Source organism: Dermacentor albipictus, chromosome 8 (genome assembly GCF_038994185.2).
Source record: "Dermacentor albipictus isolate Rhodes 1998 colony chromosome 8, USDA_Dalb.pri_finalv2, whole genome shotgun sequence".
NCBI lineage: Eukaryota > Metazoa > Arthropoda > Arachnida > Ixodida > Ixodidae > Dermacentor > Dermacentor albipictus.
In genome coordinates this window covers 125,877,027-125,897,202 of record NC_091828.1, presented here as the reverse complement: position 1 = coordinate 125,897,202, position 20,176 = coordinate 125,877,027, and the positions used below count along the sequence as shown (strand labels likewise).

The 20,176-nt window shown below is 48.4% G+C and overlaps 1 protein-coding gene across 6 annotated transcripts in view; it reads right to left on the bottom strand.

Moving 5' to 3' along the window:
- The window catches only part of LOC135900741 (uncharacterized), a 74,612-nt gene that overhangs the window by 31,738 nt on the left and 22,698 nt on the right, over positions 1–20,176 (bottom strand). For 4 of the 6 annotated variants that reach the window (XM_065430286.2, XM_065430284.2, XM_065430283.2 and 1 more), the window contains 4 exons: positions 15,177–15,283; positions 9,077–10,077; positions 6,646–6,821; positions 3,977–4,163 (listed from right to left, as the gene is read on the bottom strand). In XM_065430286.2, the coding sequence (XP_065286358.2) occupies positions 3,977–4,163; positions 6,646–6,821; positions 9,077–10,052 (1,339 nt within the window). In that variant the 5' untranslated portion in view covers positions 10,053–10,077; positions 15,177–15,283. Of the gene's footprint in view, positions 1–3,976; positions 4,164–5,976; positions 6,054–6,645; positions 6,822–9,076; positions 10,078–15,176; positions 15,284–15,366; positions 15,493–20,176 lie in introns of those variants that run through there. The other 2 variants (XM_065430282.2, XM_065430287.2) reach the window with 2 other exon arrangements.

Here is a 20,176-nt window from a genome sequence, read left to right as displayed (position 1 = left end):
GATCTTTTAATGCTATGGCGTTCCACTTCTAAAGGCGAAGCTTAAGCGTCCTCCAAATTTTTGTTTTGAAACTATGGTCAGTCATTTGTTTCACTACTACCAACTATTCTAAACGTTGCCGTGTAACAGTGGGTGGGGACAGAGCGATTACATGCTAACCAGTGTGCGCACAGAATGGCTGAGCCTCGGAAGCCCGAGTGTACGGTGCCAGATAATCGCCGATGACAAATGTCAAACGGTCACTGCAGCTTATTGGACCAAGTGCCGCCGTCGCGTTCGGGAATGACTCACCCGGAAGTGCGTCCGGAAGAGGATACTCGTCGAAGTCTTCTCTGGTCTCCAGGTGCTGCTGCTCGGCCACCACACGCGGGCGCACCTTGAGCACGGGCCGGAACACGTGCACTCGCTTCTCGTCGGAGACGACGTCGGACGTCCGGCCGGCCGCGGCGGCGGCACGACGGCCGACGGACTCTGCCCCACCGGCCAGGGCCAATTAAGAACAGGTGCAGCCACAAAGTACAGGACGGGGGGCAAAACATTACTGGATCTGCGAGCGCGCGTCAAACTGCATTCCTTGGTGCCTTTCCCGAAGCATGCGCCTTCTTTCGAGATACGGCATTGAGCATGCGCGGCCTTTCCCACTGGCGTGCCTGCCGCTACGCCAGTTTCTTGCCAGCGTGCTGTCGGTATCGCTATGACTGCAGAGGATTACACTAGGAGAGCGATGCCCTTCGCGCACATGGGGGTTTGCAGTGCGTTGTAACACGTCACAACGGCCGAAACAGATACCGCTCTCCTAGCATAACCTTCTGCAATCTTAGCGATACCGACAGCGCGCTTGCAAAAAAAAAAAAATAGGCTTAGCGGCAGGCAAGTAAGGATGAAATGGCGCGCATGGGCAATGCCATGGCTCGAACGAACGCGCTCGCTTCGTGAAAGGGCGCAAGAATGCAGTTTGACGCGTGCTCACAGATCCAGTCATATTTTGTCCCATCCTCTACATGCAGTCATATACCTTACAACATTGAACATGGAAACACGCGAACGTGCTCGATACACACGCATATCACTCGACTAGCGCACTCTCGTAATTTGTAGGTTGAGCGGATGCACTCCCTCTTCGCGCTCGCATGCCGTCTGCTACAGTCTGCTGCCAGAGGTCAACGCGCACGCTCATGAGACTGCATGTTCCGTCACCTGGACGGCTGTTCTGGACATTGGTCAAATTTCGCCATCTTGTCAGCTCTGAGTTTCCCAGAGAGCAGCTACGGTCTCTCCGACTCACAATGCCGCCATTACAGAATTTTACTATATGGCGGAGTTTTACGATGTCGAGGGTATATAGCACCCCAGATGCCGTGCCCTGTAGCAACAGTAGCAGACAACGCGCGAGCGTGATTAGGAAGATCGTTTCGCTAAACCTATACAATGTATGCGAATGCGTCAGCCGCTCGCCAGGGTGCTATGCATGCTTGCATCGAGTTGCACACGCTTCCATGTCCACCATCATAAAGCTCGTGACTGTACACTATGTGCGGCTGTCTGGCAGTGTGCTGTGCGCCGACGTCGATAACAAATTCTTAGCCAAAGAGTGGTGTGCCATGCTCGGCGGCAAGTTACTCCAAAAGAGCTCCTCTGAGCTAGAAGGTTATCAGTGATCATATTGGCTAAGCCCAAATGGCAGAATGCAAACGCAACGTTACGAGAGAAAAATAAAATGAACTGCAGCGTAAGAAGACAGCGGCAGCACGAAATCGGCGACATTGGCGAAACAGAGGCTATTATTGCAGTAAGCGATTCAGGGGCTCCGGAAGTGTATTTTTATGTGGGGGCAGGGGAGTATTCTGCAAAAGTCCGCTTAGTGGACAGGTCCGTTTCGTCTGCGGCTGAAATCCTGATTGGCTGGAGTGCCTGCCTCCTTATGCCAACCCAGCCCAGCCAATCAGCACTTCAGCAGCAGACGAAATCGACATGTCCATAAGGCGGATTCTTGCAGAATAAATACCCCCCCCCCTTCCAGGACCTGGTGCTCATTTCGCCTACACAAACCTATGTTTTGTTATGGTCAAGGTTTAATTCGCTTATTAGAGGAAGTCAACGTCCTAACGCCCCATGATGTCGGCACCGTTGTGGACAGTGCTGGAAGGTGCTGCCGCTGAGACTCGATTGAGACTCGAAGCGCGAGACTGGATTCGCTAAGCCTAGTCGCGTGATCGCCTCTCATTGCTTCAACAAAGTTGCATGCGACGGTTGCGCCAGAGCAACTGAGAGGTATACGGTGCTGAAAAATTGCCGATAAGCGATGAAATAATTGCTGCAGCTTATCAGACTAACTGCTCACTCCGAGGATGCATGGATGGACGGAGGGTTGTTATGAGCATCAACATTGGAACGAGGTTCTTGTCATTATATGGCCCAATATTCTACCTATGTCGAAAAAGAAAAAAGGAAAGGAAAAAAAACCACGAAGAATTCCCATAGCCCAACTTTCTCAACGCCTATTGAGAACTTTTTTTATGTACGCCTCCGTTATTTGTCGTTTTCCTAATCGTTTTCCAAGTGCGTTGAACACCAGCGCCGTCTAGTGGGCACTATGCCACCTGCCCATAGGCGGAGGCCTCATCGGCTTCACGCATGCGCAGTGGTTGCCACGGACGGCTCTTGAGCTCCGGCCATGGTGAAACTGTGGTACACCACAGGCAAGAAAACTCGTATGTGTGAACATTCGAAACTTTCGAATAACGAACTGAATATTATTGAATTCGATTCGGCCTCGAATCGAACAGTCACTATTCGAAATTGAGAATACATTGCGACAACCTTTGAATGTTTGACACTGCAAACTGTGCACGATCAAAGATTGATCTCAAGCAGAAACCAAGTAAATCTCACTTCTACCACACTAGACACAAGAAACTGAAGTGCACTGCGTCGCTCAATGAACCGAACCTTAACTACAATTATTCGTATTCAAATTTCGCAGAGTCATGATATTCGGCAGTGGTTATTGCTTGATAACGATTTATAAATGCTCCAACTATGTGTTCCTTTGGGTTTAACTCTAAATAAGCCCGACTACAAAATTATTTGATGTAATAGTGGCATAATCTGCAGCAACAATTCCAACTAAGGAACAAATAAAGCGTTTTTTCGCTTCGAGGTTTCTACAGTCAACAACCGTTTTAGTCTCGGAGGTGCGCATGTACAAGCTAACGCACTAACAAGATCCCTCTTTAAGACTTCATTCTGATAATACGCGAACACGCACGCTTCGAAGAGCACTGCTTGTTTGCTTAAACTGCTTGATTCGAGCTTTTGATGCAGCGTACTTTAATATAAATGAATACAGGTATAAGTGCAGTTTCAAGACGGGACAAGACAAGGCACCGACACATGGAACAAGCGCTTCTCCTGTGTGTCGGTATCTCGTCTAGAAACTGCGCTTACCAGTATTCATTCATTAGTAAGAACCAACTAGGCCAGTAAACAATCTTTTTAACCCATATTATACTTAATTATGCAGTGTAAAGGCAGACATCTGCTAATGTCGCGAATACTGGGATGTCAACATTACACAAGTATTCGATTTCGAGTACTTTTTCGAAAAGTATGAGAGAAGTATCCTATATTCAATTCGATTCGATTTTGAGGCTATTCGATTGGTATTCCGCCTCAAATATTACTGACACCCTCACAAAATGAGACCGTTCCTAATGGTGTAGATCTTTGAAAGATACATCATAATTCCACTGCATTTACTTCCGCGCTAAAAATGCAATGTAACGGTTTGATCGCTGGCTGACTACAGTTTGCCAATTAGAAACGCGACACGTTACGTCATAGGAGTCCATACCGTAATTTCCCAGTGGCGGCGCTAGTCTAGCCATCCCGCGTTTACGCCACTTTCAGGCTTCGTCTCGTTTGTTAGATCTTTACGTACTGTTGCATAATGAAGCTGCAGGCTTTCTCAACTCACCGGGAGGATGCCGGTCAGCCGGCGAGTCCGACCACCGGTACCGCGGCGAGATGAAGTCGACGATGGGTCGCAGGACGATGGACACGCGCCGGTTCTTGAGCGGGGGCTCTCGCTCCAGCATGGGGCTGAGGGGCAGCTGGCTCGGGTGCAGCGGAAGCCCTCGGCCTTTGAGGACGCTCAACGCCAACTGACCACCGAGGAATTCATAAATTGGAGGCACAAAAAAACTTCCGAGTTCTCTCGCGCTGAGTACTCCTCGAGCATAGAATCTGTTAGCTGGGCCAGTTGGTAGTCGTATACGTCTTTAAAAGATGAGTGAGCAGCGCAAGCAACGAGGGGCAGTCGGAAAACCCGCCGCGCTGCCAAGCTCTATGTCAGCGGTCCAATCCCGACCGCGGCTTCCCCATCTCAGAGGGGAGCGAAACGGAAAAACAAAAGAAAGAAAAGCAACGCGCGTGCGCTTAGATTTAGACACACGTTAAATAACTCCACGTGATCAAAATCATTCCGGGGTCCACCACTACGAAGTGCCTCATTCAGATCGAGATGTTGACACGTAAACCCAGGATTTTTTTTTTTTTTAGCTCATCTATTCGCTTTGTGACAGTGCATTGCAGACAGTGTCATTGCAGTCTTCTGTTCGAAAAGAACACTAAAATTATCCACCGTCACAAAGTGTAAACGCCTTGGCATGGAAGCATATCCCATAATAAAGAACGAGCGCGTCTGCCTTGGTATACCTTCAGTTGCCCTCTGTGAAAAACATGTTATGCATCTTGACAGCCGATAATGTGATTCATGCCTTGTATGCCGTGTCAACCTTTTCCTTTCCTTATTTTGCTTTGTTCTGCTTTCAGTACTTTTATTTTATCTCACAGCACACATGCGTGATTTTATGCGTTATATAACCACTGTTCATCCAAAAGAAACTTCAGTTGCGAGTCAGCGCTTCTCCTCATCTTCCACTGCCCTGTTCCCTTTCCTCTAACACTTCTCGGGTTCGTCTTCACCGCGCGACTCCCAGGAGACCGCTGCCGTTCGCCTTTCCCTCATGACATACCCGCAACGGCTGGAACCGGTTTCGTCGTTGATACGCAGCTTCGACAAGAGATGACGCTAGTGCTACGTAGCGTGTGGGGAAGGTTAGGTTTTCTTTTTTGTGTGGTTCTTTATTTCCTGGCTCTGACGAAAGCGCGCGAAATATGAAGGACACCTACGTCACCGCACGCTAAAGACGCCGGGTTTGCCGTGCTCTCAACCGTGTTTCCAAAAGACCAAACCTGCATGCGTGTCGTAAAAGCAGCCAACGAGTGTGTCTCGATCCGCTACTCTACGGCGGCCTAATATTTTTTCTTTCTTCCTTTTTTTTCTCACCTTTCTTTCTTTTTTTATATTTTTTTAGAACGCGGCGTATTTCCGTGCTCAAAAACACGGAGCTGACGTGGCCTCCGGGAAACCGGAACCGATCGCCTAATTTTTCAAAATACACGCGGCCGTAATTCTTTAAAAAAAATTTGGGGTTTTACGTGCCAAAACCACATTCTGATTATGAGGTACGCCGTAGTGGAGGACTCCGGAGATTTCGACCACCTAGGGTTCTTTAACGTGCACCTAAATATAAGTACACGGGTATTTTCGCCCCCATTGAAATGCGGCCGCTGTGGCCGGGATTCGATCCCGCGACCTCGTGCTCAGCAGCCCAACACCACAGCCACTGAGCAACCACGGCGGGTGGCCGTAATTCTTTGGAAACGTGACTGAGACAGTGCTACAGTCGGATCGAAAATTAACTACACAGCGTGCGCGACATGAACACAGGCTACTAATGACAGCTCCGTCTCGCTCTCGAAGTGACCACAATGTTCGCAGATGTTCCGAAATAGCAGGCGCGCTTTGAGCCGGACTCGATAACACGACAGAGATACATCCATGAAAACGCACCAACAAGCCAAAGCATCTATACCATGCAAGATTCGGTGACAACCACGACATACTGCTACCTCTGGGGCTTAACTTGCAAAGTCTTTCGTATCGTGCTGTCTCCTATTGTCCAGCCATTTCGCTAACGTCCACCGAGATGTTATGCATGGAAAGACGCGAACGAGAGGCTATATGCAAGCAATTTTGCAAGCGGTCACGTGAAACTTCCCAAACGGCAACAACCCGCGCTGCAGTACACGACGGGCCTTTTCGTTTTCGATGATACCGGTCGGCAGGAATATTGCCGCGTACGCGTTATCACATTCGAATAGATGTGCTATCGATATCGGGGTGTTCGCGCACATCCACCTGCAGAAAAGACGGGCCCTTTCTATTAAGTTGCACCGATTACGCTAGCGCACTCTCGAACTTGCGCGGATATCTAAAGGTAACCGAGAATTAGATATGACGTCCCTATATAAGCTGTTGAACGCGCAATAGCTGCGTCATTGGATTCGACGACCGACGAAGGCACTCGCCGTCATCGCCACCGCTGACGTGTACTTAAATTTCGGGGGCGTAAATTCCCCTGAAAGAAAAAAACTCGCTGTTTCTTTATTTGTTCTGGCTCTTGCCTGTTCAACGTCACTACCACGTGACAGTAAGCCCGTCGGCACGAGTGGCTGGCATTTGCTCTTAATAAAAATATTACCTTAACTTTCTGTGTGGGGGGATTAAACCGCACGAACCTGGTCAGCCAGTGGGTTGACATCCGGCGACGAGCTCGAAGCTGAGCCGACCGCTGCGCTCAGCGGTGAGGTCGAGTTGGTCGAGTCCCGCGGTGACGTAGAGCTCGGGGAAGAGAAAGACAGCGCGGTCTGGGGGTGACGCTGCTCCGGGGTCACGTGGGGTTGCCCTTGCGAAGCTGCGTCGTGTTGACACTTTGATTTGCAATAAATAAGCGCGTGACAGGACGGGGTACACGCAAGCTGGACACACAAAGCGCTGACAGTCAACTAACTTAAGAGGTGCCCCGGATGACATCCTCGGGATCCATCACCGCTTATTCCGACGCCTTCTTGAAGGCCTGTGAGGTACTCTCATGACTGAATGAATGAATGAAATAGATACATAATAAATAAAGAAATCGGCCGCTGATTCTCCCTGTGTCCTTCCTCTCTCATTTGCTCCCATGCCTACCCCTTCCTAAATGCGACAAAGAGCCAGCTTTGTAATACTAAACGCTGTACATAAATACGTATACCGCAGCGCACATTAGCGGGAAAAAGGTTATGCAGCAATGACAATAGAAAACCAGGAAACGCGAGAAAAGACCCCGACCACATTATTATATTTTGCAGAAGATGGCATATATACGAGGTGATCATTTCTAAGCTTTGCGGAATTTTTTGTATATCGCCTGTGGCAGATAGCATAGTTCTTCTTCTTGAGCTGGATTATTCAAAAAGGCGAACATTTAGCACGAGGAATCGAAACACATATTTGGCTAACAAACACAAATTCACTAATTACCTTCCTAGTTAATTCATTTGCAGCACATAATGCAATTTACAAATTGTAGCCGGTGAATTTGCAAGACATATCCACTTGAAATTAATTTCCAGCGTGACACCAGTTTCGAGATATTATTTACCAAAATGAGGAACGAATTAAACGGACGTTCCAGACACTCTTCTGCTTCACTGCATAAAAGAGCATGTTAAAAATAATAATAATATTTGGGGTTTTACGTGCCAAAACCACTTTCTGATTATGAGGCACGCCGTAGTGGAGGACTCCGGAAATTTTGACTACCTGGGGTTCTTTAACGTGCACCTAAATCTAAGCACACGGGTGTTTTCGCATTTCGCCCCCATCGAAATGCGGCCGCCGTGGCCGGGATTCGATCCCGCGACCTCGTGCTCAGCAGCCCAACACCATAGCCACTGAGCAACCACGGCGGGTAGAGCATGTTAAAAAGTAAGTGCAACGACAGTGCATTTTTACGGCGAGTTTAATGGCGCATATCCCGAAACTGGTGTCATTCAGGAAATTCATTCTTAGTGAATACGCCTTGTAAACTCACCGGCTACAACTCATAAATATCTATATGTGCCGTAAATTAATTCAAAGGTTAATGAGTGATTTTTGTTAATTATGTTGAATTCCAATGGCGGAGTCGGAGCAAGTTTTCCTGCTCGTTTCGCAGCAAGTTTGTTCCAATGACAGAGTGAGGGCGGGAGTAAGGTGTTCCAATGAGAGAGTCAGAGTGGATTCAGAGCGGGAGTCACTCCGTGGAGCAGAAAAAGATGCTCCGCCAAAATCGGCGGAGTGGACCGGAACTCTGCGTGACGTATTTCCTTTACCACGTTTGCCTGCTGGGAGGCGCCACCGGTCACGACTCGCGAGGAAGCAAAAGCTGCTGCACGCTTGGCGAGATATCCATTCGGCACTTTTTAAGAAAGCAACAGGTGAACGGCGCTGAAGAGACAAGTGACCGGTGCGGCGGTGCTGGGAGCCAACAGCGGAAGAAAATGACACCTAAAGTATCCTGGGTAACTCGGTGATAAAAGTTCCGCTTCCGCCTTGCTCTGGCGGCGCAGGTTGCGTTCCACTCGCGGATTTGGAGGCGCTGCTCTACGCCAGAGTCGAGTGCTCGCTCACGGAGTCCGTCGGCTGCTCTGACTCCGCCATTGGAATTCAACATTAGAACAATAGTATGTGTTTTGATTTCTCGTGCAAGTAATGCCCACCTCTCTCATTAATCCAGCTCAACGACTAGGACTACGCTTTACAACAGCCGATTTTGAAAAATTCCGTAAAACTTACATTTATCACCCTGTATCTCATTTATAAATCAATCATGGCGTGCTGCTATGCGCGACTCTTTCTATGTTCTAGTGGCCATCATTCTCCCAACAAATGGAACGAGATGAGCTTCCAAGTTGAACCTAAGCTACATTGCCGTGTTGCCGCCTAAATCGATTCGAATTCAGATGAGCTGCCGTAGCATGAGCCACCCGAGTACTGTCATATTCCGCGTCATCGCAAGAAGTAGCGAGGCCTCTTCGTTACCGATAGGAATGTCGGCCTTACTTGAAGCAGAAGCTAGACTTTGGATAGACGTTGAATGGCCAGCCTGCTTTAAATTATTGCCCCCGTTTGTTTTGCATTTCTTACCGCTGCTGGCAGCATTTCCTGGTGCATCATTGTCGCTATGCCCATGGACCCACTCCGCCATATCGTTTGCCGCCAGGTGCGCTGCCGAGACGTCCTTTGCCGAAGGGTCACTAGTTCGGCCCTTCCTTGCCGAGCTCTCCTTCACCGCCAAGTCCCCTGTCGCCACAGCATTTGTCGTAATGTCCCTAGCCAAGGCCTTCTCTGCGAACCTATCCTGTGCCGGAAGGCGATTTACCACGCCTCCCTTCACCGGCAGGTCCTTCATCGACAAGTCCTTTGGCAGAGGCTCTTTTGTCGTCAGATGCTTTCTCAAGACATGTTGAATTAGGCCCCTGTACTCCGAGCTTTCCTGAGGCGAAAGATCATCAGCTGAAGCGTTTTTCACCGTGCTTTCCTTCGCCGCGAGGTCCTTTGTCGACTGGTCCTTTGTCGAGACGTCCTTAGAAAAGGTCGTCTTTGACAAGAGGTCCTGAACCACTGTCGTGCTGGCCTCTGTCGATAGGTCCTTTGCGGAAAGGCTTTGTGCAGGTAGGTTCTTTTCCGACAGGTTCTTTGCGGATCGGTCCTTTTCCGTCATGTCCGCAGCTGAGAGTTTCTTTGCCGAGAGGTCCGTGGGTGGAAGGTCCTTCACTGAGAGGCTAGTGGCCGAGGTGTTCCTTGCTGCCGAGTCTGTAGACGAGGAGTCCTTTTTCGAGCTGTCCTCGTTCCTCGCCGACTCGTTCTCGTGCTTCGCGTTCTGGGAGAGAAGTCCAAGAATCCTGTGTGCAGTGCGTTTGCGAGATCGGCCGGAGGAACCCTTTGAGGACGCGCGTTTTCCGGAACGCTTGTTAGTAGCGAAGGAGTCCGTAGATAAGTTCGGTGCAGAGCTGAGATATTCCGGGGAAGTACCGTCAGCAGAGAGCGGGGAGTGCTCCGAGGCATTTGGCTGACCAGCCCCGGGCTGACGCTCCTGCTCGGGACGACCTTGTTCGCTCATGTCGCGGTGATAACTTCAGCAGCGCCTGCGAGAGAGAGAGAGAGAAAGATATTCACTTCTGACTATACACCAGAACACCGTGAATTCAAAGGGCGCCGCCATATTGATGAGCGCCGGTCGCGCCATCTATCCCAAGCGCCGCGAAGTAGCAGGCCTGGGCTGCCACGCCGGGAGATGCGACCCGGCGCGAAAGCGAAACTTGGGCTTTTTAGCTGGGCGGAAGGCGTGTTTCGCGTTTTTTCTAACCTGTCATTTTCGCTGTCTGGATTCAATCAAACATCAAGACCTCAAGCAAGTCCGTAATGGCCACACTGAGTGGTGTGCAGACTGCAGAAGCGAATACATCGGGTAGGTACGCTATTACGTTTGTACAAACCGCGCGCTATATGCTAGAACACGTGCGAGCTTTTTGGCACGTAACCTGTAAAGGAATTTACAGCACTGTGGTGGTGCCATATATTATTAAAGCACGCAGAACACTGTCATCTGCACTTTCAGTTTGGTCTTGTTTGTCATGGTCTCTACTGGGTTGGCCGCGTTTGGCAACCAACTGGCGAGGTCGTTTGACTGCCTGGTTAGCAGACGCCTGCCCTTCACCACCTGCACACTGAAAACAAAATAGATGTTATAGTAAGAAGGGCTGTAGTTCTTTCCCATGCCATCACTTTTGCGAAGATATAAAGTCCTCTCAAAGTGAAAGAGAAAATACACCAGGCCAATTGTATCGTGCAACCACTTAAGAGTACAACATTCAGAACAAAAGCCTACAGCACTCGAACAAGCAGCATATGATGCTAAACCTGCACTCATTGGAAAATGAGGTACTACAGTAGCTATAATGTTCAACTACATGTGCAGTCAAAGCCCGTATAACAGGGCGAGCATGACAGATGCAGGTGTTGTACAGTTGCACAAATTATGACAGGGCACGTAAAATTACCATCCCTACTTAAAGCTGCATCATCAGGACCCCTTTGGTACAAGACAACAACCGCACCTGCATTCCAAGAAATTAGCCCCACCAACTGCAGCTACCTGGTACCAGACCTGTTTCGCTTGTGCGAGGCCATCGGATTGTTGGCGCTCCTTTAGAAAAGAAAACAGTAAAAAAAAACTAGTGAGAACGATCAAAATTTTGTTACAAAATACAAGAATAATTAAGCACCTTATTTTCCTCGCCATATGAACGGAAATATTTTGCGCTTTGCCCCGCATAACAGCCCGCACGCAGTTTAGAGCTCAGGAGGCTCAAATGAATTCGTTACGAATGACACCTGCAACACCAGCTCGTAAAGGTAGGTGCGCTGCAAGAACACCTTCGGCGACGAGTAGTCGTCGTTTACGTTTTCGTGGACGCATGCTACGTGACGAGCAGACTTCGGTTTACTTTCATTAGCAATAACACTCACCAGCAAGGCCTACAACTTGTCGTTCACGCTTAATGGTCATTCCGTGCACCAGCTGCAAGTATCGCTAACCGCAAACTCAACTGTTCCGCTTAACCGTCGGGAGCTCTGCCTGAATGAAAACACGAAAAGGCTTGCCTTTTTGTTATAGCCAAGGCGAAGCACCAGCGCGGGATTCTGCTCTAGTGGCTTGTTGCCCAGAAAGTGCTCGGAGCAAACCTGCGTGTTAGACGTATTACGTTTGTAGGGCGCAAAGTTGAACGTGGCACCAAAATATACACAGATCGAATACTCACTCGTGCATTTTCACTGGGTTGGTAGTTCTTCCTATTCACTGCAGCTATCCACCGGTGGCGCAGCTTGGCATTCTTCGTTGCGGATGGAAATCGGCGCAGGATGAAAACACCGCACCGGCGCGATTCCCTACGTGTGTTGTGCTCTTCGCAAACAGCGCTAAGCAACCTGCTCCTTTTCCGCTGGTTGTTTTGGCATCAAAACACGACGCAATGATGCCCAGATGACTTCTTCTGCTTTGGATCCGTGTGAACGGGCACATTTCCGCACTTTGGAGCCCTAGAGCTGGCGCTTGCCATGTCTACTGGTCGCCGGCGAACACACTTTGGCAGCCCAGTACAAAACAGCGCCGGTCGACCGGGCAACCCGGGTGCGAGAGTATGCGTTCGGTTAGTCTGGGTGCGAGACTAGCGTGTTGTGGTCTATAGACCAGAACACGCTAGTCTCGCACCCAGACTAACCGAACGCATACTCTCGTACCCGGGTTGCCCGGTCGACCGGCGCTATTTTGTACTGGGCTGCCAAAGTGTATTCGCCGGCAACCTGTAGACATGGCAAGCGCCAGCTCTAGGGCTCCAAAGTGCGGAAATGTGCCCGTTCACACGGATCCAAAGTAGAAGAAGTCATCTGGGCATCATTGCGTCGTGTTTGGATGCCAAAACAACCAGCGGAAAAGGAGCAGGTTGCTTAGCGCTGTTTGCGAAGAGCATAACACACGTAGGGAATCGTGCCGGTGAGGTGTTTTCAGCCTGCGCCGATTTCCCTCCGCAACGAAGAATGCCAAGCTGCGCCACCGGTGGATAGCTGCAGTGAATAGGAAGAACTACCAACCCAGTGAAATTGCACGAGTGAGTATTCGATCTGTGTATATTTTGGTGCCACGTTCAACTTTGCGCCCTACAAACGTAATACGCAGGTTTGCTCCGAGCACTTTCTGGGCAACAAGCCTACAGAGCAGAATCCCGCGCCGGTGCTTCGCCTTGGCTATAACAAAAAGGCAAGCCTTTTCGTGTTTTCATTCAGGCAGAGCTCCCGACGGTTAAGCGGAACAGTTGAGTTTGCGGTTAGCGATACTTGCAGCTGGTGCACGGAATGACCATTAAGCGTGAACGACAAGTTGTAGGCCTTGCTGGTGAGCGTTATTGCTAATGAAAGTAAACCGAAGTCTGCTCGTCACGTAGCATGCGTCCACAAAAATGAAAACGACGACTACTCGTCGCCGAAGGTGTTCTTGCAGCGCACCTACCTTTACGAGCTGGTGTTGCAGGTGTCATTCGTAACGAATTCATTTGAGCCTCCTGAGCTCTAAACTGCGTGCGGGCTGTTATGCGGGGCAAAGCGCAAAATATTTCCGTTCATATGGCGTGGAAAATAAGGTGGTTAATTATTCTTGTATTTTGTAACAAAATTTTGATCGTTCTCACTAGTTTTTTTTTACTGTTTTCTTTTCTAAGGGAGCGCCAACAATGCGATGGCCTCGCACAAGCGAAACAGGTCTGGTACCAGGTAGCTGCAGTTGGTGGGGCTAATTTCTTGGAATGCAGGTGCGGTTGTTGTCTTGTACCAAAGGGGTCCTGATGATGCAGCTTTAAGTATGGATGGTAATTTTACGTGCCCTGTCATGGTTTGTGCAACTGTACAACACCTGCATCTGTCATGCTCGCCCTGTTATACGGGCTTTGACTGCACATGTAGTTGAACATTATAACTACTGTAGTACCTCATTTTCCAATGAGTGCAGGTTTAGCATCATATGCTGCTTGTTCGAGTACTGTAGGCTTTTGTTCTGAATGTTGTACTCTTAAGTGGTTGCACGATACAATTGGCCTGGTGTATTTTCTATTTCATTTTTAGAGGACTTTATATCTTCGCAAAAGTGATGGCATGGGAAAGAACTACAGCCCTTCTTACTATAACATCTATTTTGTTTTCAGTGTGCAGGTGGTGAAGGGCAGGCGTCTGCTAACCAGGCAGTCAAACGACCTCGCCAGTTGGTTGCCAAGCGCGGCCAACCCAGTAGAGGCCATTACAAACAAGACCAAACTGAAAGTGCAGATGACAGTGTTCTGCGTGCTTTAATAATATATGGCACCAACACAGTGCTGTAAATTCCTTCGCAGGTTACGTGCCAAAAAGCTTACAGGTGTTCTAGCATATAGCGCGCGGTTTGTACAAACGTAATAGCGTACCTACCCGATGTACTCGCTTCTGCAGTCTGCACAGCACTCAGTGTGTCCATTGTGGACTTGCACGAGGTCTTGAAGTTTGATTGAATCCAGACAGCGAAAATGACAGGTTAGAAAAAACGTGAAACACGCCTTCCGCCCAGCTAAAAAGCCCAAGTTTCGCTTTCGCGCCGGGTCGCATCTCCCGGCGTGGCAGCCCAGGCCTGCTACTTCGCCGCGCTTGGGATAGATGGCGCGACCGGCGCTCATCAATATGGCGGCGCCCTTTGAATTCACGGTGTTCTGGTGTATAGCGAGAAATAAACTACAACGCTGAAAATCGCACAGATATGACAATACTATGCTATCGGTGACGCGGCCATAGAGGACACGATTTCGGGGAGCGTTTTTAGTGTATTGGTTGATTCCTGGAGGTGCTTTTCATCTGCTCGCAATGATACTATTTATTTATGCCAAATTATGGAGTTAGCATCTGCTTCCCAAGCAAGAGAGAGTTAAGACGTTAGTAGACAAAGTTCAAAAGCACCACCAGCGGTAGACTAGAGAAATCATGGGCAAAGAGTTGCCACCGCTAAGCGACCCTCAAAAAAAAAAGTTGGGAGACGTAGGTTCGTGCAAAGTTAGGGCGTACAAAATGAGAGTGATCAGCTCTCGCTTTCCTGATAGTGCGTGAGTAGTAATTTTCACCCAGCTTGTCTTTGACTGCGTGTGATATTTGTGCGCATATGTGGTGAACTGTGTATGCCATAATTATCACCCAGCGTCTGGAGTCGCATGCCAGGCGATAAGACAGTCTAACATCTCCAGCATTAAAGTTTGTAACTCTCTATATCGCTCTCCAGTCTTGTTAGACAGCAAGTAAAAAACACCAAGCGGACTACTATTGATTTAGCAACTGTAAATCTACGATAGCAGCCTTAATATAGCCACTCTAGATTTAGTGCTTGGACCGACCCGACCCGACCCGACCCGACCCGACCCGACCCGACCCGACCGACCGACCGACCGACCGACCGACCGACCGACCGACCGACCGACCGACCGACCTGAAGTGGCGTGACGAGACATACATGATTGACATCATTGACTGGCGTCACTGATCGATTCTATCTTCGCCTCTAAATTGGCAGCGCTTGTCGCACGTTATAGCTCACAGCTACGCCTTGCGCAAAACGAAACACCCTCATAGCTTGCATGACACCTCCAGTCTAAGATGTCATCAAAGACGCGTCACGTACTTCGTTCCAGCTTGGGCAGCGACTTTCCTGGACGAGCAAAGGCGCCAGGCTCGGTCCTCGTGGCACAGGGTATCTGGTGGCACGAGGGTGTAGGGCGGATGGCACACCTGCGCATTCGAGGTTGCGACAGCACGGCTAATATTGTTACTCTACCAAGACAACGATGTAAGGTCAGCAGATAGCAACATACGTTCGCGTCTGTTTCTCGGTGTGTACACTCACGACGGGGGAGTAGACGAGAAATCTGTGAACGCTCCGCCCGTGAAGACGTGGCAGCTTCTTCTGCTCGTGCAATGCACCCGCTGTCACGAGTCACGTGGTATGCCGATGCCGATGAGGATGGCGTTAAGGTCCTTGGCACGTACCCACACTAGGGTTTCCCTCTGTTGATGGCTCATACCCACAAGTCGGGACTGACCAATACTGGGATGGAATTGGAAAAGGGCGCTTAGCACTGACAAGAAAGCAACCGAAATGTTTGAGTCAATTCTTCAGTCTAGCTGCAGTTACATAAACTTAAGCGGGAAGTGTCGAGAGAAATCGACGACTAATCGCCGCTCTCGCCAGAATATGTGTTGCGTTCTCTAATAATATCTCTTGGCCTGGTACCCAGATGAATTTTATTAATTTTTAATAACGAGGCCGTAGAGAATGGAATGTATAAAAAATTTGAGAACCACTAGCCAGCGGACTGAAACGAGGGAATGGAGCTGTTTTGCTCCCATACATCGGAGTAAATATGTGAGGAGGGGAGGTTTCAGGGCACATCACCTCTTAAAAACTCCCAGGTGGGTTTATTTTCGTTTACAGTGTATAATAAGTTAGCGACGAAAATTACGATACGGAAACTGTTCGTATATAACTGGTCAAATTGATGAATTAACTTTTCGTATACCTGATACTACTGCCAGGAATTCCGCCAGGAATACTCCGGCATCCTCATGGAGAAAGACCAGGAGCGACAATGTCAATAGCAGATTTTTCTTCGCATTTTGAGGCATCTGTCGCAATGGTGTAGCATTTATCGCTAAACCTGTTAAATGATTCTGTAATATCCCATTTTAAATACTATGGGAGAAACAGTTCGCGTTTGTGCAGACAGATAACATCATAAGTAATCTTTAGCGGTTCTCTTACACGGCCAATAGGCGGTACCTCAAAGATGCGGACATTCACGGGACAAACCCAGAGTCTGTACGAACCCCACCTAAGGCGCATAAGACAATGGCCCGCGAAGTGCAAGAAGAATAACGCAGGCTGGAAAATAAAAATGGTTTCTAATCTTCTTATAGATGACTAACACGCGTTTAGGAATGTTGCAAGCATAAGCAAGCGAAACATGCAAAAGAGAGCGGGAACCGTGCTGCACATTATTTGTGACAAGTTCTGAGAAACTACAGCACATGCACTGAGCCTGCCGCTGCAGTAGAACGGGAGGGTACCATTTAAAGCTGGTGCGTCAGAATGTAACACATATCCAGGTTCTACAATGGGCCTCCCATGCATAGTATGATTACAAGAACAAGGTCCCTGCGCATTGCCGATCGACTGCTGCATAGTTTGCGTAACATATAAACTGCTTGTGCGTCCTTTTGTAGCCGTAGGTTCAATGTATCCACGCTAGCTATTGCAGGTATCATAAATTAAACTCAGACATTTAACTGAGTCTACACGTGATATATTCACGAGACGATAGCGAAGCGATATGTTTGCCAGTCTCTTCAGAGAAAAGTGAAATTATTATGGAACAATTTTTGACTTCGGCAGAGTGTGGAATATTGTCTAACCTGTTATCAATGACGCATACGTGTGTTTGCAAGTGATAATATAGAGATGAACTGCCAATGCGTGATGCGGATAACGCTATGCGATCTGCGTATACGACCGTACATACGTACATTATGGCGGCACAGAATAGAACCGTCAAAGATGATGAGTAATAAAAGAGATGCAATGGCTCCTTGGGTAGCGCCGCGTGATATTTCACTGCACACTGTAGGGGACTGGCCAAGAATCTGGTGGTTGATCATTCATTCATTCATTTATTTCTTTATTTATATATCAACTGTCCGTGCATTGGAGTATGACGTGAGGAACAAGCTCTTAGAAACGATGAATTATTTCTCTAGCGTGTTTCTGCAAGCGATCGAGACTGGAGTGGTCACAGCGTCGGTAGGCAGATGGTTCCAGTGATTCGCTTCTATCTGTATAAAATTCGATCACGATTGGCTCGAAAACGGCGAGGAAGTGCCCGCACGGTATCGTGGTATCAAGTCGAGAAGTGACGGTGAAGACGTGCTGTACAGACGTGCTGTCCGGCGCGAATAAAAGGCGCAGTAACCAACGGCTCGCATCGCATGCCGACACAGACAGCCTGCGTGTTCATGGACAGACAGCCCGCGATCGGACGCCATGATGTGATGAGGAAATTGGCAAGAATCTGAAGCGGAGAAATGTGAGATACGAATTTAGAGGTTGGGTTAAATTGTTGGCAATACTCGCAACGGTTTTGCAGAAATCCTACTCGCATATCAGTGCGTATTACATGTGTAATGCGAAAATTTTGCCCACTCAGGATTTCTCAATGGGTTCGTTTTGCAGAAATGTGATATCGGTTTTTATTGATGAGTTACGGAGTTATAAACTTGATACTGCAGTTTTTTCGTGCATTTTTATATCAGTTCTTAAAAAACGTTGGTGAGCAAAACTTAAAAATCTATTTTCTAAAGTAGGCATAATATACCTTTTTCTTTTAAACGCGACAAACCTCATCAACTACGGCCACATTATACACAGATATGCCACGCCATAGGCGCGGACTAAGGGGGGGGGGGGCAGGGGGGAGGGGGCCCGAGCCCCCTCCGATGTTTCCCGCGAGGGGTGGGGGGCTCTGATGCCGAAGCCTACCCCCTCGCCCCTAAAGTGTCATTACCATAGTTATGTTACCCACATGTATTGAAGCCACTGTAGCGCAAAAGAACACGGACAAAGAGAACAGTACACCACGCGCGCTGTAAGTAAATATAAACCAGTTCTTGTTCTTGTTCCCTAGTGAATTGACAGTTGTTAGTGCCCGTGGTGACCCTCTCACGTGAAGACGCAGCAGCATAGCGAAAATTACAAACGAACACATACCCCCAGATACCAACAATACCCCGTACACTACACTCGTACAAATGTCCCCTTTGTAATGGCTACGCCTCCCTATACCACCCCATGGGCGTACCCCAACATACAGGCAGCCCCCGCAAATACCCAAACCCACAGTCTAGGGGTAGGAGGCCGTGCTGACTAGCTCGGACCCTCGTGACCAGCAGCAACTAGTGCAGCTGGCCCGGGAGACAGCAAGAGCCGCAGGAGCCCTGGACTAAGGGCGCCTCCCCGCACAAGCAGAAATACACCTGCTTGTTTTTATTTTCTTTCTTTTTTTCAGTAAGTGTTTTTCCTCCTCCTCCTAATCATCAAACACGGTGCAGGAGATTTCGAGCAAAACGGTTTCTGCGCTTCCATGATGCACTTAAACACTTGAAATGGGGAAATTCTCGCACCATGCGTTAGTTGAAGGGTCGACAAAAGTGTTTTCATAAGACAAGCACACTCCTTATAATAAAATCTTCAAGCTCTCCGAGTGCGAGTCGTATATAACTATTATAGTGGTGGTTTAAGAGGATGGAATATCACCGCTTCGTAAATTAAAACAAAAATGCGTCACACAATTAAGCAACCGCTACATGAAGCATGTCTCAACCGAAAGGTTAAGCACATCGACATTATTTTTTTTTTCAAGCATAGTCATGAAGCGCAGCCTAATTTTCATCACGGCTCCTACGACATTTTGCTCGCGGTAGTACTGACCAGTTCAGATCGTGTTATTTGTGTAGTTATTCGAGGCTTCCTTCCAGCCCCGCTTCCACTCCCCGGAAATGCTCGATATCCTCGCCTTCCTGACTACACCCAGGGGGGAAGTGACAGAAAACCTATGGGCCCCGGATGCCAGACGACCTAGCTACACCACTGCATATGAGTTTAGAGGTTGCGTGAAATTTCTGCAGTACTCACAACTGTTTTGCTAAATTCCTACTCGCATATCAGTGCTATATTACAAAGTGACGTGTAATACGAATATTTTGCCCCCTTGGAATTCTCAATGGGTATGTTTTACAGAAATGTGATATTGGTTTTTATTGATGGGTTACAGAGTTATAAAATCGATACTTCAGTTTTTAAGCAGTCTTTTATATCAGCATTTTTGAAAAATAAAACATTGGTCAGCACAATTACACATCTATTTTCTGAAGTCGGTGCAATATACTTTTTTTTCTTTTAAACGCAAAAAACCTCATGAAATACGACCACATTATACGCAGTTGCCACGTTATACACATATTCCAGCCTCTAGATGAACTGTAGCAAGAAAAATTTATTACATAAAATGATTGGATTTTACATGCCAAAACCACTTTTTGATTATGAGGCACGCCGTAGTATAATAGGACTCCGTAAATTTGGAACGCCTGGGGTTCTTTAACGTGCACCTAAATCTAAGTGCACGGCTGCTTTCGCATTTCGCCCTCATCGAAATGTGGCCGCCGTGACCGGGATTTGAACCCGCGACCTCGTGTTTAGCAGCCCAACACCAGCAGTAAGAATGGACAGACGAGTGTAAGCGACGCAGTAATTTTACTGTGCGCAGTATAAGCTGTAGCTTTATGCTTTTTGAAGGAGTCCCAATGAGTTCATTCCATCGGGCTCAACGGAGATTTCCGGCGTGTTTTTGTCGCGGCTTTGTTCTGGCGATAGACATCGAAAAACATGTCCCTGTGAAGTTTTCTTAAACATCTCGAGCAGACGTTTCCAGAACGTTTTTTGCTGCTGATACAGTGAGGCCTACCAGCAAACCCCGACAGATCACCTAACCAACGACAACCAAACAGGCATGGTGTGCCCTTCTCCCCTCTGCCGACAAACAGGGGCATGGCGTGAGAAGGGAAACTTGGTAT